The following is a 17,417-nucleotide window of genomic DNA, read 5'->3' on the forward strand; positions in this document are numbered from 1 at the left end:
ACGCCAGCAGAATCTACTCAAATAACATCCAGCCCTGCCAGGGAAACTGGCCCGCTGTCTGCCCCCAGGGTGCAACAAAACAGAAATAGTGCTGTTTTCTTTCTGAGGATTTTCAGCTCCAGCAGGGAGTGCGTATGCCGTGCGTCTGCATCCTGGAGCTGGGAGCTCTCTGGGAGCTCTCTGGGAGCTCTCTGGGAGCTCCGAGTGAGTGAGCAGGAAGAAGAGAGTGAGAGACAGAGAGAGAGAGCGCTGAGTTGGACTTTAATCGATGACGCTCCACCTGTGGTGTCGGATTACGTTTGCCCCTCCCCCCCCCCCCCCCCCCCTTCCCCTCCCCTCCATTTGCATAAGTCACGATGGTGTAACAGAGACACGCGCACCGCGCCGATGTCAGATAAGAAGTGGACAAACAGTGGAGGGCGGGATCGACTTCAGATGTTTTCGCTCGTAAAACTTTGAAGTCCCTGCCAGCCACAAGGCACGCGGCGAGGAAGAGCTCTCCGACACAGAGACCCGTGGACGAGCACTCGGTTCTGTGAGAGAACCTAGACATCAAATACACCTCGACAGTGACATGGGCCACGACAGACATGTTGAACACAAACACTTCTGGGAGGCCAAGACAAAATGGGTGACACATTAGATCCGGGTGCTTAATAATAGTTATGAAATAGGTATTAAAAGCCTCTACAGAATGCATATTCATATGAATATGTGATAGTAAGAATATACAAGTTTCAATAATATTAGTAAGGGTAAGGGTTATGGCTAATGTTAGGGTTATCGTATAATGAGATAAGTTAATAGGTATTAAGGCTCTTAAGAGATGCTTATTAACATGAATGTGTTAATAAGACTTACTAACTTACTAAAGCCTTAATAAATAACGCTGCTTACAAGCACCTGGATCTAACATGTTACCAATGACAGGTAGAGTTAGTGTCCCATCTTACCAGAGCAGAGATGTCCCTGGAAAACTGCAGCCCCCAGATTAGATGCAAGCAAGAGAAAAGAGGAAGACAGAGAGAGAGAGACAGAGAGAGAGACAGAGAGAGAGACAGACAGAGAGAGAGAGACAGACAGAGAGAGAGAGAGACAGACAGGGGAAAAAAGAGAAGTACAAAGATGAGTAAGATGGGAAAACCCGAGGTGGACGGTTGGCGGAGGGGAGCCGGATCCTTCTGTTACTGTACTCCAGCGTGCGCTAAAAATACTCTCTTCTGTGTGAGCGCTGGAGGCCCACCATGTACAGAGGCGGGAGGGAGAAACCCAGGAGGAGGAGGAGAGGAGGAGGAGAGGAGGAGAGGAGGAGTCACGTTCTGCCGGCCACCTGCGTGGCCTCTGTGTCCCTCAGCGACTCAGGGATGAGTCCGGGCGCCATCCTGCCCGCGACCGTCATCCGCCCTTCATCACCTCCTCCCGCCTGTCATCCAACCGCTGTCAGCGTACACTGAGCCCCGGATCCTCACAGCTCTCTCTCTCTCCCTCCCTCTCTCTCCCTCTCTCTCCCTCCCTCTCTCTCCCTCTCTCTCCCTCCCTCCCTCTCTCTCCCTCTCCCTCTGCTGTATCCCTCTCCCTCTCTTTTTTTCTCTCTCTATCCCTCTCCCTCCTCCCCTTCTCTCTCTCTCTCTCTCTCTTGCTTCATACAGCTTCTGTTTGATCTAAAGGCAGCCATAAACTGTCCTCATCTCTCCATACTTCATTCTCTCTCCCCCTCCCCTCCCCCCTCTCTCTCTCTCTCTCCCTCCATGCCAGTCTGTGCTCTCTGGTAAACAGCACGCTGAGGAGTCAGCTGACTGCAGCTCCTCTCCCTCTGGTATGGGGCGGCTGAGCGAGCAAGTCCTCCGCTGTAGTTCACACACACACACACAACAGCGGGACCTTGTGGGCACCCCTCCTCGACATCAGTCCATTTATACCTCCACTCATCCATCACTTCCTACCCCTCTCGCTCTCTCTTTCTCCATTCATTCTCTGCAGGGAGGCTCCTGTGTCACACACACACAGCCAGGTCATGTGACACAGTAGCTACGTGACCTGCAGTGTGTCAGAGCTCGTGTGCGAGCCGTGCAGGGCCTCGCCCCGTGTCCAGCCTGCCTGTGTCATCTGCTGAGCTCCGTAACGACCCATTCATCCGAGCCAGGGAAACTTCTAGAACACGGAGGACAGTGGGCCCTGAGGACCAGGGTTGAAGACCACTGGCGTACACGCTCACTGAAGGAGGAGGAAGGAGGCTGGTGTTGGGCGTCTCCTTACAGTACATACTGTGGCAAAAAGAGGGCGTATAAAAAGACACAGAAAAGCTTGGAAACAAGGTCGACTGTTTTAGTCTCTCCTGTGGTGATTTCGGTCGGGAAAAAACCTGACATTGTTGTTGCTGTCAAGGACAGGAGAAGCACATGAATTATGACACATAAATCAGCGAGATGGCATCTTGCCTAATTTACAAAGCCCACGCAATGCTGGCACATTTCACCGTCAGACCGATATGACTTGTGTTAGCCTGTTTAGCATGAACTGCTGTCAAGTGCCCAAGGCAATAATCAGAGCTGGAAAGCTTTCCAGCGTGCCGAAGGCAAGTTACTGTACTGCAGCTTCTGCCAAGCTGAGGCCTAGCTAGCTATCTGTGCATTTAGCATGACGCTGTGAGCTCCAGTCAGTCTAGGCTTCTATTCCACAGAACAACCATACAGGAAGTCAACAGCGCTGGTTGACTGGGCCGTGCGTGCGTGCGTGTGGGGTGGTAATGTCGTCATGGTCTGCTTGAAGGCGGGTGACGGAGGTTCAGCGTGGGGGATAAATAGGGGTGCTCCCTCTGCCCTTAATCTCTCTCTCTCTTTTTCCCTCTCTCTCTCCATCTCTCCCAGCCTCTCTATGCCTCCCTCTCCCTCGCCAACCCTCTCATTTTTCTCTCCCCTCCCTCCCTTTTTCCCTCCCTCCCCTCTACTCTTCCTGGCCAGTAAACCCCAGCAGGCAGGTAATCCATGCGAAACAGAGAGAAGTGCTTTAGCTCGACAGAGAGAGGCCGCATTAGGAGCTAATGCACCACCGCAGCAAGCTGAGAGGAAGGCTGCACTTCCCTCAGACGCGGGGATGTTCATCATCCCCGCGAAGCTATGTTCATCCAAAGACGTCAGTCTTACGGGCGGCGGTGTTCAGACCTTTGTCCTCGCCGTGTCTACCTAACCTCCTCAGGGTCACAGTCCACTCAGACACGTCAAACAGTCATCTTTGTACAGCGGACGAGGCTACAGGCTAGCAGTCCCCTACTTCCTGGGTGGAATGTCCAGGCTGACTGTCCCTTAACCCTGTTACTGTACCACTTGGTGATCAGTGTCGTCTACGCCCCAGACATGAGGACATGCTGGGATCAAGCAGGGGTCGTGCAGGGGTCATGCAGGGGTGGGTCTGCTCTGCTTACCAGCTGCAGAATGTCCTCATCCTTTGGCATCACACAGAGCTCCAATGACGTGTCACTGGGAGACAGAAACACAGGAGAGACAGAGAGGAGAGGAAGGAGAGAGATAACAGGGGAGTGTATAAGCGTCACAGTTTCAGCAAACGGTTTCCTGTATGTACTTGACTGCACTGCCTATTTACTGTTTCACTGGAGGTTTGAACCCTTTTGGATTTGGATGCAGTTGGCTCTCTGTGACTTCATTTCGCTTCCCAACAGAGTGCAGCTACACTGCCAGGGGGCAAAGATTATTACTGATAAAATAACTTTATTGGAGCAAGCGATATCCTGTTCCACTCTACGGATCATTCTGGAGATCTGACCAGGGCTGAGCTTTCCTGTCCGAGCTACGCTATCTGATGTAGACCACATGAACACCAAAGTCATTCCAGACAAATACGCTTGGGACATCGCCACAGGTACAGAAAACGACGCGCGTGCCAGTGACGCGGCGCTGTTTGTCAGACGGGCGTCTTCCTACATACCTGAGGCGTGTTATGGGAAATGTAGTTGCTTACCTGTTCTGTATCAAGGCTATCACTTGGGAGTACGTCTTTCCAATGATGCTCTCTCCATTCACCTTGACGATACGATCCCCTGGAGAGAGGAGCAGGGAAGGAGAACACCGTGTAAGCCTACGTTCTCCCATGTTCCCCAGTTCATCATCAGCAGTCACTGACAGGCCACACAGCGAGAGAACCTCTGACGGCCCCTCCTGCCAGAACAGTGGTTCTCACGTCCCTCAGATGTGGTTACGTGTCAAGCTTCTCGAAGTGCGGTTCTGTGTGCGGTTCTCAGTGTGTTGTGGAACGAGGGTGTGGCCGGGTTCGGATAGCGCAGGGTGAGATCGCACAGGAGTAGCAGTATCAGAGTCCTGGGCTGAAGCTTGTTTATAGAGCCGTGATGGCTTCAGGATCTGCATTCATTCAAGAGTTCTGATGATGCCATCTACAGGAAGCGTTGGAGGGAGTAGGGGGGGGGGGGGGGAGATAATGGTGGGAACACCAGACTGGCCCTCCGCCCCCCCCCCCCTGGGAGGAACCTCTGCTGATAAAAGGAAACCAAGAGCTTGTATCCCACCACTTAACATTTCCTGTAACACACTCTTCTAGTCTAGTGCCAACGCCGACGCCGCTAACACATCTAAAAACTGCCAGGGTTTTCTGGAACCTAAATCTTGTTCTGGTGGTTTCTATAAAAGGAACTGCATGATTTGCCTTGTTTAGTCACGCCAATGAACAAGGAAGTGGATATTTTATTTCAGAGCATTCAGTCATTTCCAGTAACTTTGTTTCCTGGAGAAATCTGAGGGGAAATCTGACTTCAAAACACAATACAATTTTTAATTATTAAAAAACTATGACTCGTGCTATTCACACCCTGCCAACTGGAGCACGGGCTGGTCTCCGTGGAGACGGAGTGTGGGAGGTGTTGCAAGGCTGGTGTTACCTGTACAGAGTCCAGCTCCGTGGGCGGGGCCTCCCTCCTTCACCTGCTTGACGAAGATTGTGTCCATTGGCTCCAGCCTGTTCCGCTGTCTCCCTGGCAACGACACAGCACAACGCACATTAAGGTCACACAGAGGAAGAGCCACTATGGTATCAGATCTGGGCCACTGGAGTAGCACACTGTAAGCTAGCGCTAGTTGGATACAGCAGCACACTGTGAGCTAGCGCTATCTGGATACAGCAGCACACTGTGAGCTAGCGCTAGCTGGATACAGCAGCACACTGTGAGCTAGCGCTAGCTGGATACAGCAGCACACTGTGAGCTAGCGCTAGCTGGATACAGCAGCACACTGTGAGCTAGTGCTAGCTGGATACAGCAGCACACTGTGAGCTAGTGCTAGCTGGACACAGCAACACACTGCTTTACTTTCAGAGGTGTGGGGGCAGAACTAGCTAGCATACTTTGGCTCTGAGGACCAGACAGGCCTTGCATTGATTAGGTTTCTTCAGATTCACATTGGTGGCTGTCCTGGACACATAGATACACACACACACACTGCTGCAAAGCTAAATGAGACAGCACAGGCTCCAAATTGACCAATTAGAGGTGCATCAGGGTAGAATGTGAGTGTGACTAGGTCTCCAGAACGTCCACAGCCAGATGACCTTGGCCAGTGAAAGGTCCACACTCGTGCATTAGTCCCTCTCAGCATGGCTTGTCACCCGCCAGGCTCCCCCACCCTCCATCCCTCGGCTATCTCCTGCTCGTCTTTCATCCCTCCCTCCCTTCATCCATCCACCCAGTTTTATGCCTAGCTGGCAGATTTTTTTTTCTTCTTCTTTTCAGCATACTTCCTTTCCCCCCGCCCCCCTGCTCCACTCCTCCAATCATCTCTCCTGCTTTTCCTCTGTCCCTCTCTCTGCCTGGGTGGAAGGTCCAGCGGACCGGATCACCCTCTGGTGGTGGAGAGCGCCACGGCAACGGATTCCTCTCCACGACGTACACGTTTTTTTGATGCGTGATCTTGTTCCCCGGGCACCGTCACAGCAAAGATGTTGTAAAACATCAACCTTTCTGTACGTCCTCCAGTCAGAACCTGCACTACCGACCCCCCACCAGCCAGACTAACTCTCCCAGGCATGTCTCCACCAATCCAACAGAGGGCGCTACAGGCTCTTCTAAAGACGACTTCTTCCTCACATGCAGGAGAAACCCCCCCCAGGGTAAAGCTGTTCCCTTTCACCTTCATACAGTTCAGCGTGACACGCTCGCTAAACAGCGCCAGCCACTAGGAACCCTGGGAAATCACAGGTTATCTCCGGCTGGAAATGAGTGCAGGATGTTGACATCTGATGTTGGTTGTGGATAATGACGGGTCGCTCTTAATCTTCTTTATCTCTGCAGCGTATCGGATTGAGGCTTTAAGAGCAGCCGCCCACAGCAAGCTAACGCTAAATACATGCCTGCGTCCAGTAGAGAAGCGCTAAACGCTAAAGGACACACAGACAGCAGGGAAGGGCTGTCAGGTGGAGGAGAGAGTGCTGCTGGCTCGACGAGGAGGTCGATCTGCCCCTTCACACACTGTGGGCTGGTCTGATCACAGCTGACATGCAGAGAGCAGTATAGCAGGTGGGTCTCTCTGCCTCCCAGTACTGCACCACCAGTCCCCTTCTCTCTGGTTGGACTCTAGAAGTCTGCAGTCCTGCAGCTGGATGAATTGCATTCTATCTGGAGTATCTAAAGCTGTGGATATTTCCCTGTCCCAAAGCCGTTGCCGGGATGTAAACAGCATGTAGACAGAGTTGGCCCTGCGTGTGTGTGTATTATCTAGTTTGAGTTCTGCATTAGAGTACCTTGCTTGCTAGGGTTCTATTCAGTGTGTGAGAAAATGTGCTCTGCTGATGTTTGTGTGTATGTGTGAGTGTGCATGCGTGTGTGTGTGTGCGTGTGTGTGTGGCTTGGCTGCTCTCCCTAGCAGCCCAGCTGGAGTGTGGTTGTGTGGGCTGACTCATCTCTCTCTATGTTATGGGTTAGATAATGTTATTCTACCCTGAGCTGGGATGGCTGTCCGCTCCCTGCATTAGCCCTGCCATAGCACTCTGCATCCAACTCTCTCTGGAACACGCAAAACACACACACACACGCTCACTCACAAACACACAAGCACACCCATAACGCACACATAACAAACCACATGGGCGCACACACACAAACATCTAGTCCATACACAGGTTGACCTCCATGTGCTCTGAGACTTGCCAAGAGACTTCAAAGACAGTGTAGAAGGGCCTGTTTGTGTTGATCTGCTGGTCTGCTCCAACTGAACGCAGAAGAACGACCTCAGACCTCAGTCCTGTCCACGCAAACACAGGCCGAGCCCAGCTAGGAGACCACCGTGGTGGAACCGTGTTCAAACATCATCCTCATTAGCTCCACGTCGCCATGGCGACACGTCTCTCACCTCGCAGCCTAGCAACACCGTGTGCAACTGTCCTCCTCCTCGTGACCTTTGACCTGCCAGTCTAGCCCAGCCTGCACACCGCCTAGCGACAGAGAGGAGAGGTATCCTGGCTGACCGATCTCATATCCTTAATCACATGACACTGTAAACATTTTACTACTAGCTGTCAGTCAAGAAACGTTAGTTTCAGTCGGTGTGTCAATATTCCCCCAGAGTCCTGTCAGCCCTGCCACCATTGTGGTAGATGGAGTGTGTGTGCATATGTGCTTGCATGGATGTGTGTGAGTGTATGGGGTAATGCTTCTTATTTTTCCATTCCTTGGAATGTGGACATGAGAGACAGTGCAACAGAGAGAGACAGAGAGAGAGACAGAGAGAGAGACAGAGAGAGAGACAGAGAGAGAGAGAGACAGAGAGAGAGACAGAGAGAGAGAGAGACAGAGAGAGAGACAGAGAGAGAGACAGAGAGAGAGACAGAGAGAGAGAGACAGAGAGAGAGAGACAGAGAGAGAGACAGAGACAGAGACAGAGACAGAGACAGAGAGAGAGAGAGAATGAAAGAGAGAAAGAATAAGAGAGAGAGAGAGAATTGGAGAGAGAGAGCACACGCACATACAAATTCAATCCAGCCAGCATCATTTGGATGCCCAAAGATAACTGAAGCAGGAGATGAAGTCGCCCAAACAACAAAGCTTCAGGAGCAGGGGGAGGGGCTCTGGTCCAGAGCAGGGGGAGGGGCTCTGGTCCAGAGCAGGGGGAGGGGCTCTGGTCCAGAGCAGGGGGAGGGGCTCTGGTCCAGAGCAGGGGGAGGGGCTCTGGTCCAGAGCAGGGGGAGGGGCTCTGGCCCAGAGCAGGGGGAGGGGCTCTGGTCCAGAGCAGGGGGAGGGGCTCTGGTCCAGAGCAGGGGGAGGGGCTCTGGTCCAGAGCAGGGGGAGGGGCTCTGGCCCAGAGCAGGGGGAGGGGCTCTGGTCCAAAGCAGGGGGAGGGGCTCTGGTCCAAAGCAGGGGGAGGGGCTCTGGTCCAGAGCAGGGGGAGGGGCTCTGGTCCAAAGCAGGTCTGGGGAAGGTGGGGTGTTTTTAAAGCCCTCTGGAGAATTTGGGGGAATTCTATTTTCTCGTGTTCTAGCTTGCTGTGAGATCTCCATGGCCGCCCACCAAAATGTGCCAGAAACGGAATAATCCAATATCTCCAGCGAGAAGTTTCACACAGAACGAGAAAACAAATATTTGAACAGATGTCGATTTTTTTTAAATGTTTCTTCTTCTTCTTTTGGTGGGTGGGGGAATGGGGAGATAGGAGTACCACAGCTTCACAAGCATAACACAACATGCCTCATTTGAACGTCCTTCTGCAACAGTGCAATAAAACACACAGGCAGAGAAAGAAAAAGAGAGGAAGAAAAGAAAAAAGGGAGGGAAGGAGGACTGGTGACAGTGACGGAGAGGAGAGGGGGAGAGTATGAAAGACAGTACCAGCCATGATGATGTGTATACAGTCAGTGTGACAGCCAATAAAAGACAGATGGGCTGCACTTCCACACACACACACACACACACACACACACACACACACACACACACACACACACACACACACACACACACACACACACACACACACACACACACACACACACACACACACACACACACACACACACACACACACACACACACACACACACACACACACACACACACACACACACACACACACACACACACACACACACACACACACACACACACACACACACACACACACACAGAGAGAAAATCATTCTTCATTCTTCTGTCTCCATGTTTAGATTGTGACAAGGTTCCCCCGTCTAGGCAGGCTGTGTGTGTGTGTGTGTGTGTGCATGTGTGTGTTTCTCGGGTTTCCAGCGGCAACACCCAGATAGTCAACATGCGGTGAGCAGAACCCCTCTTTCCAAACAGCAACAGCCACATCACACACTGGCCCCGAGTCCAGGAAATAAACGATACTGCTGTTCAGCAGGGAGGCTGGGGCTAGGACAGGGCTAGGACGGGGACTGGGACACAGCCTGGACATATAAAGCCTCCAGACTAGGTCTGGGTCTAGTTCCAGTACTAACAGCAGAGACAAAGGCACAAGGTGACAGCAACTCCAAGTCCCTAGTTGCTGGGGAGCTGTCCCTGTAAGGAGTGTGGAGCAGAGAGGAGCCCGCAGGTCACTGTGCAGCCAGGCCCAGGCCAGGGTGCTGAGGAACCTGGCTGCATGGCTGCATGGCTGCGTGGCTGCGTGGCTGCGTGGCTGCGTGGCTGCATGGCTGCGTGGCTGCATGTACCAGGCAGGTATGAGAACCCAGCAGGCAGGAGTTTGACGGGCCGTGATTCATCTTCTAGTGAGCTGAGTGCTGAATGGGATCCCCCTACACACACACACACACACACCATGGAGATGTACGCACACAGGTAGGTGTACACATGGTGCAGGCACTCACACAGGCACACAATGGACATGCGCGCGCGCACACACACACACCCTAAGGCTTTCCTGCTGCCACAGCAGGACCCTGTGTGTGTTGATTTATGTTTCAGCTCCTGTGGAGAGGTGGGGTGGGGATGGTGTGTGTGTGTGTTTATGCGTGTACATAATGTGTGTGTGTGTGTGGGGGGGGGGCAGTTCTGAGGAATGCAACACCGAGAGCCAACACCATACAGGAACTCACCACGGCTCACCTTCCCGCTCATACCCCAAGCGTCACACTCATCATGCTGTCGTCACGCCGATCGATCCTTCCACTCCCGCCGTGGACCGCGACCGAAAAAACACGCATGAAACGCGACTCCCCAGAGAGCGCCCTGGAGCACACAGCGGGACAGCAGGGGAACCGGCGCTGGGGCAAAACGCCCGGGCTGAATCAATACGGCACACGGGGCAGCTAGCGTTAGCATGGGAGCGCAGTATTGACGTTGTGACAGAGCGACGCAGAAAGGATGTGGCCTTGTCCCCGGGTCCCTGGAGTCACTGGTGAGAAGTGGAGCAGCTGGTGGCAGGGGACTCTGCAGGGAGGCTCCAGCAGCAGCACACACAGAGGCTGCTACAGAGGCCTAACACAACCCTTTAATGCTCAGCTACGTGCAGCAGAAAGGTGTGTGTGTGAGTGCAGCTATTTCCGGGGGCTGCGGATGAAGCCCCTCCGTGGACCCTCTGCAGCCAAGCTGTGCTGGTCACAGACGCGGGAGAAACGGCGTGTGTGTGTGAGTGTAGGTTTGTGTGTGTGTGTGTGTGTAAGAACACGACCACAGGGTCAGGGGAGGAACCACACCATCCAGAACACGACCACAGGGTCAGGGGAGGAACCACACCATCCAGAACATGACCACAGGGTCAGGGGAGGAACCACACAGTCCAGAACATGACCACAGGGTCGGGGGAGGAACCACACCATCCAGAACATGACCACAGGGTCGGGGGAGGAACCACACCATCCAGAACATGACCACAGGGTCGGGGGAGGAACCACACCATCCAGAACATGACCACAGGGTCAGGGGAGGAACCACACCATCCAGAACATGACCACAGGGTCAGGGGAGGAACCACACCATCCAGAACATGACCACAGGGTCAGGGGAGGAACCACACCATCCAGAACATGACCACAGGGTCAGGGGAGGAACCACACCATCCAGAACACGACCACAGGGTCAGGGGAGGAACAACACCATCCAGAACACGACCACAGGGTCAGGGGAGGAACCACACCATCCAGAACACGACCACAGGGTCAGGGGAGGAACCACACCATCCAGAACACGACCACAGGGTCAGGGGAGGAACCACACCATCCAGAACACGACCACAGGGTCAGGGGAGGAACCACACCATCCAGAACACGACTACAGGGTCGGGGGCAGAACACAACCACAGGGTCACGCGGGACCGTGTAGTCTCTTCCTGTCCCAGCTACCGTACAATCACACACAAGCTCTGACCACACGCCTGTCTACCGTCGGTCAAACGACAGGGAGAGAGAGAGGCGCAAAGGCTGCTGGGACTTCTGGTTGAGAGTTCCGGAAATGGCTTTTCAACGATGCCGTTAGAAACAGGAAGTGCTCGCTACCCATTCTCGCTAAATAAACACGATATGAGCCATTTGTTGTGGATGCTTCCATTTGTACGGGATTGGAGGGTATAGAGGGGACGAAAGAAACAAAGTAAACAGGAAGTGGGCTCACTCACCTCGACTGCCGTTGTCCTCATCCTGAAAGAGAGCACAGAGAAAAACAAACATCAGAGAAATCACTCACTTTTCCTCAATTAAGGCAGAGTGGATGACTGTACAATATGGAGAGAGAGAGAAAGAGAGACTGAGGGATGGAGAGAGGATAGAAAGAGAGAGGGTTAGAGAGAGGATGGAGAGAGGAGCCAGGTGTGTGCTGTCAGGGCTAGAGCCAGACTAGCCCTCTGCCCCGTCTGAAGAGAGTCCACCTCGTGTGTTTGTTTTCTTTCCATTTCCTTAAAGCCTAAATCCTTCATTTCCTCCAGGGGTAGGGTTAAAGCCCCACACGTGCTCCCTAATCCTGCCCCCCCAACTCAGCCACACATATGCTCTGCTCACATCCTTTAAGACCCTCGACTTTCTCTCCCGGCTATCCTTTAAGACGGCCTGACCCTCTTCACACATAGCTAACCCTCAGAAAAATACCCCCACCGCCTGATTACCCAAGAGATCTGAAAAAGTAATTAGAATAAGAAGGAGGAGATGGGGGGGGGGGTGTCTTGGAATCGTCAAACTGAATTCTACGAACTTACAAGTCAGGGAACATGTGTCTTGGCCCTCATGACAGTCTTTGTGTTGGTACGCAAGCTTGCCATATTGTTGCAAAGTCAGATTTCAGTTAGCGTTTCCCAGAAGTTCTTAAGATGCGTCTTACGGTAAGACGTGAGTTTTTACGGCCTGTCAGCTAAACCGTGAACAGCAGTAAACTTGGCCCAGGACTCAAGGTGCAATCATTCCATCACCCACAGAACGAGAGGGGCCGACTCGAGCCAGAAGAAGATGCTGTTGTAATGACTGTGTTGAAGAATCCATTCATCATCTCATTTGTTTTTCTTTCTTTTCTTTTCTTTTTTCCAAAAGCTTTCGGCAAAACAACTCGTTACCAGGAACTGTAGTCTGTAGTTGTCACCCTTTAGATATCCCAACCGAAACTGTTCAAACACTCTTAATAAGACTCTCAGTCAGACAGGATTTATCCTCACAAAACACATGGAGCAAACAACAAAGCTACCTCGCTAGCAACCACCAACCCCCCCCCCCCCCATATCCAACTTCCTCCCCAGCAGCACTTGAAAGGCTGTAGTGTTTCCTGTATTGACAGGGGAGCACACCTCGCCTGTTCATTACCAGGAGGAAGTGTTGTAGCAGCAAGACTCGGGGTCAAAGGGCAACGGACACAGTGATGTCATCACCAGGGAGCTTGGCTCAAGGCCAGGGCAGGAGGGGACGATGACGACACGGCGACAACCCAGGCAAGGACGTTCCCCCCATAGGTAGACCTTCGTGCCCTGTCACACCAACGCCTTTTAGAATATTCTAGAAGGGACACCTGATCTGCTGCCAGCCACAGTGGAGCGCGGCGCTGGCGTGATGCGCTGGCGTGATGCGCTGCACGATCGTGACCTCACATTAACAAAGCCACGCCTTTACGCTGCACTTGTCTACTACGTGTCGTTGTGGATCGAACCCGAGAGTTGCTGAGTCAGCCACAGTAACACTATAGCACCATGATGGTTGACTGGGCACACAAGCCTTTCTACACTGACTAGAAATCCGCCCCTGGCCAGCCTCTGCCACTGACATACGATTCCACTTCCTGAAATTCAACGAACTCCGAAGTAAACGGTTTGTGGAACACCATATGCCCAGTTACAGAATAATACATTTATAGGATCAAGAATGAGAATGCAGCAATTAAGGGATATAATTTAGAATACATTTATAATTACCCCCCCCCCCCACCTAGGGGAATAATAAAGTGTCATCTTATTTGATAAAAATCATATATATTTATAATAAAATAAATATATATATATATATATATATATACAGTACCAAAAGTCAAACGTTATATGTATTTTTAAAGCAAACAACCATAGTGTTGCAGGGTCAGGGGTCAGGGGTCGCCCAGTCTCACCTTGAGGGAGGAGTGGACGGCCGACTCGGGAGGGTAGACGATGAAGTGTCGGAGGGTGAAGCCGAAGCCCAGCGAGGTGCGTCGCAGGCGGAGGGTCTTGGGGCCCGGCCAGGAAAACGCCTCCTCCTCCACGGTCCCCGGAGACACCGACGCCTCGCTCTGGTCACCACGTCCACCCTTCTGCTTGGCCTGGGAGAGAGGGAGAATATGAATATGTGTCTGTTCTGTTCAGACTGAAATCACATCACGAAAACGTAAACAACCAGTAAAGAGGAGCTCAGAGAGCGTCGCACACAAGCATCACCCCAGCGTCCTGGGTTCAAATCCAGGTGAAGCAGAGGTTTGGGCAGACCAACAGAAAGCTTCTGTTGTCTGCTGACAGCCCCGCGGCCAAACATTAGCCTCCATCACCCCCTGTTTACTCCCCAGGGTGAAACCCTCTCCTGCTGATCTCCCCTGACGTCCAGTTAGCGAACCCAGCCGCCTTCTGGAGTCATGGCAACCACTGTGCCCTGGAACTCTGGGAAGGGGAGGGAACCAGGAAGTAAACAACTCCGTTCCCTCCAGGTCTGTTAGTGGCGATGTGAGCTTTAAAGAACCGGGTGGCGGCCCAGGTGTTCTAGGGTGGAGGAAATCCCACCGCTACGAGCCAGGCTACAGAGGGATGACTAGTGAGCAGAGCATGGTAGGGTGGAGTTCAATAGCGTGGTGAGGTAGAAGGGTTGGAGAATGTCCTCACGACAGCAGCGAGCGTACCGACAGGCGAGACCGACGTGGTTACACACACAGCTGCTAAAACACCCCGACGTGCATGTTGGACGTCCTTGCCTGTTTCATTTCACCGTGTTTGTTTGGAGAAAACAGAGCTGCTGGCGTCGACCGTGGAGGGAAGTCGTGTCGCAGCTCTGACTGAGCACCCAGTTAGAAGAAGTGCTCTGGGCCGTTTAGAAGAAACTGGACTGGTCGTGAACGTCTCTCATGGCAACGGTATCCGTGCAGAAAACAGTGAGTCACCCCAGCCGACATGAGTGACCCCCCCCCCCTCACCCCCCCCACTGTGGACCCCCTGCTGCTCTGGGGCCGTCTGAGCAATACGTCTTCTGACACGTGGTGAGGAGAACCCTGCAGGCCGGCCACGGCACCGCAGGGGGAGGGTGTCGGCGGTCGCCCTGGACACCACAAGATCTGCAGGCCACAAGTGCCTCCTCGCCTGACAAACACCCCCAGCCTCAGCCCCAGCCTCAGCCTCAGTCCCAGCCCCAGCCTCAGCCCCCAGCTTTCGACACGGGATATGAGCCAAGGGGAGTTTTGCGGTTCAGACGAACACGTCTTTTGGTGGCGAGTCCAAAACAAAGCACTTCCCTCTCTCTTTCTCTGAGCTTTTCTCCATCTCTGTTTCCTCTCCCTCTCTGTCCTCCTTCACCCTGCCTCCCCCTCTCCTCCCCCGCCCCCCTCTCCTCCCCCTCTCCCACCCGTCCGAGAGGAGCAGATGTGAGGCTCTCAGGGGACAGGGCTGGGTCTGTCCACAACTGGAGGACTGGTGACATCACCATGACATCACCGTGACCCCACAACTCAGCTTGCACAGTACACAGAGGATAAGGGAGAGGAGAGGAAAGGAGGAGAGGAGGAGAGAATATGAGAGGAGAATTCTCTACCTCAGCTGCAGTCGGGCTCGTCGATTAGCTAAGCTTCAAGAAACAGTGAGTCACAATCCTGCTGCCTGGCTCCTTGTTTGTTTTGGATCGTCAAAATTTCATGTTGGGTTACGCAACGGCTAAGCCATTAGGCTGCCACAAAGCTGCCACACACGCACACACAGTGAGAGTCCTTTTCCAGGTCTATATTTAACGTGTTGAATTATAGAACAGAGGAAGTAGTGATGCAGGGAGAGCAGTGAGGGCATGTCTGGGGCCAGGCACTAGGACCCTGGGCTGTCCTGACCATCATCATCATCATCATCATCCTCACACACCTGTCCGTGGATGTGACCAGCGCTGTAATGGCGATTTCCACGAAGGAATCTGGCAACATTCAGTCACTGGCCATTTGAATGGTGGAATTTGCCGGTGTTTTCCAGCCTTAAGACTGTCTGGAGGGAGTCGCCTCGTTGCTCCATCCATCCCTCCATGCATCCCTCCGTCCTCCCTTCCCTCTATTCATCCATCCTCCTTACCTCCCTCCATCCCTCCCTCCCACCATCTCTCTCTCCATCCTCCCTCCGCCCTGCAGCTCTCCTCTAGAACGGCTCTGTTCCTGGGAGGGGATCCGGAGGAACGCCCCGCCGCGTGGCCCACGGTGAGCGCTGTCTCTTTGTACACACACTCCTCCCTCCCCCTTCCTGTCCTCCTGCGGTCTCCATGGGGACCTGGTGTAAACGAAACGTGAGACCGCTGCGCTCACGGTTGCCCGGTGGAAGATAGCGGTCGGCCACGCACGCTACCAGAGCCCAGGGTGACGCACGCACACACACATTCCTGAAGCAGCACAACAAACACACACACACACACACACTTCCTCAGCTACTACTTGCTATGTAACCCAAAACCCTCCAGCCGGGGACTGATGTAGCCTAGCGCACATTTTTCAGTCTCAGCCAACGCATTACTGCTTCCTCAAGGACTGTCAGTAATACAGTAAACACCAGAGTTCAAATATAAACAAGGATTTTCAGCATCCTAATAACACACCGACGGGACTCTTACAGACAAGCCTGAAGGCAGGTTCGACTCGAACAGTGTTCCAGAGTCAAACAGTCCTCCGTTCTGACCAACCTTACCCTGGAGCGAACACAGTTCCTTCCGGAAGCTTCTCGGAGCCTCGCCCAGGAGACGCCGTGCTGGACGCCGGTGAGACCCAGCTCCACGTCTCCCCAGTAGGAGCGAGCCAGCAGCTGGAACCACAGGCAGTGGGGCTCCGACAGGCAGCCGTCCACGCCGGCCAGGCGCGCCCAGGGACAGGGCCCCGTCGCTGGGGAAGGGGAGCGGGAGCGAGGGCCCCCCACCTCCAGCTGGCCCAGGTCTGGGTGCTCCCTGAGAGGAACGGACACCTTCGCACGGCCGGCAGACAGACCGCTTCTCTGAGCTAGCATGGCATAGCCGGGCACACCCTGTCCCAGAGGAGGACTGGCTCTGCTCCCTGCAGCTGTCCTGGGTGTCTTCTCTTAGAGGAATCGACCCTCCTTTCCCCTTCACTCCTCCTCTGTTGGGTTTCTCTTTCCGTCTCTCTGTCTCGGAGTCTCTCTCTGCTCCCTCTTTCTGTCTGTCCCCCTCTCTCTCCGTGTGTGTGTGTTCTCAGAGAGGAGAGACTGGGCTGTTCCTCTCAGCTTCCCACAGACACATGATGTTTCCACTCAAGAGAGAGACTGAGAGCACTGCAGCGCTGGGCCAGGCTGACGCATTCAATCCACCCACCCACTGAACACACATGTCCTCAAGCACACACACACACACACATCAAGCACACAGTCCCAGTCACACACACACACACATCAAGCCCACGTGCACTTAAGCGCACACATCTGGCTGCACAGCCATACGAGTGTTCATCTTAAAGCTAGCCTTCTCTTCAGCTAACTTCCTTCACCTCTGAGTACTTTAAAGTTGTAGATGTTTGGAAGTGTACTATACAACACACTCACACACACACACACACTACGGAAACGCGCACTGGAAAGCACACACTGCGTTCAACAGACATTCCACAAGCTGTGACATTGAAGGAAGAGAGGCAGCATAACCCTGTTCTCTGAGGCAGAGAGGCAGCATAGCCCTGTTCTCTGAGGCAGAGAGGCAGCATAGCCCTGTTCTCTGAGGCAGAGGCAGCATAGCCCTGTTCTCTGAGGCAGAGGCAGCATAGACCTGTTCTCTGAGGCAGAGAG

The 17,417-nt window shown here is 53.4% G+C and overlaps 1 protein-coding gene across 1 annotated transcript in view; it reads right to left on the reverse strand.

Moving 5' to 3' along the window:
- The window catches only part of LOC136957355 (rho GTPase-activating protein 21-like), a 61,819-nt gene that overhangs the window by 17,537 nt on the left and 26,865 nt on the right, over positions 1 to 17,417 (reverse strand). Inside the window, 6 exon segments of the mRNA XM_067251236.1 lie at positions 954 to 977; positions 3,422 to 3,476; positions 3,976 to 4,054; positions 4,907 to 4,999; positions 11,580 to 11,601; positions 13,538 to 13,726. Coding sequence (XP_067107337.1) covers positions 954 to 977; positions 3,422 to 3,476; positions 3,976 to 4,054; positions 4,907 to 4,999; positions 11,580 to 11,601; positions 13,538 to 13,726 — 462 coding nt within the window.

The sequence above is a fragment of the Osmerus mordax genome, chromosome 15 (assembly GCF_038355195.1).
Source record: "Osmerus mordax isolate fOsmMor3 chromosome 15, fOsmMor3.pri, whole genome shotgun sequence".
Lineage (NCBI taxonomy): Eukaryota > Metazoa > Chordata > Actinopteri > Osmeriformes > Osmeridae > Osmerus > Osmerus mordax.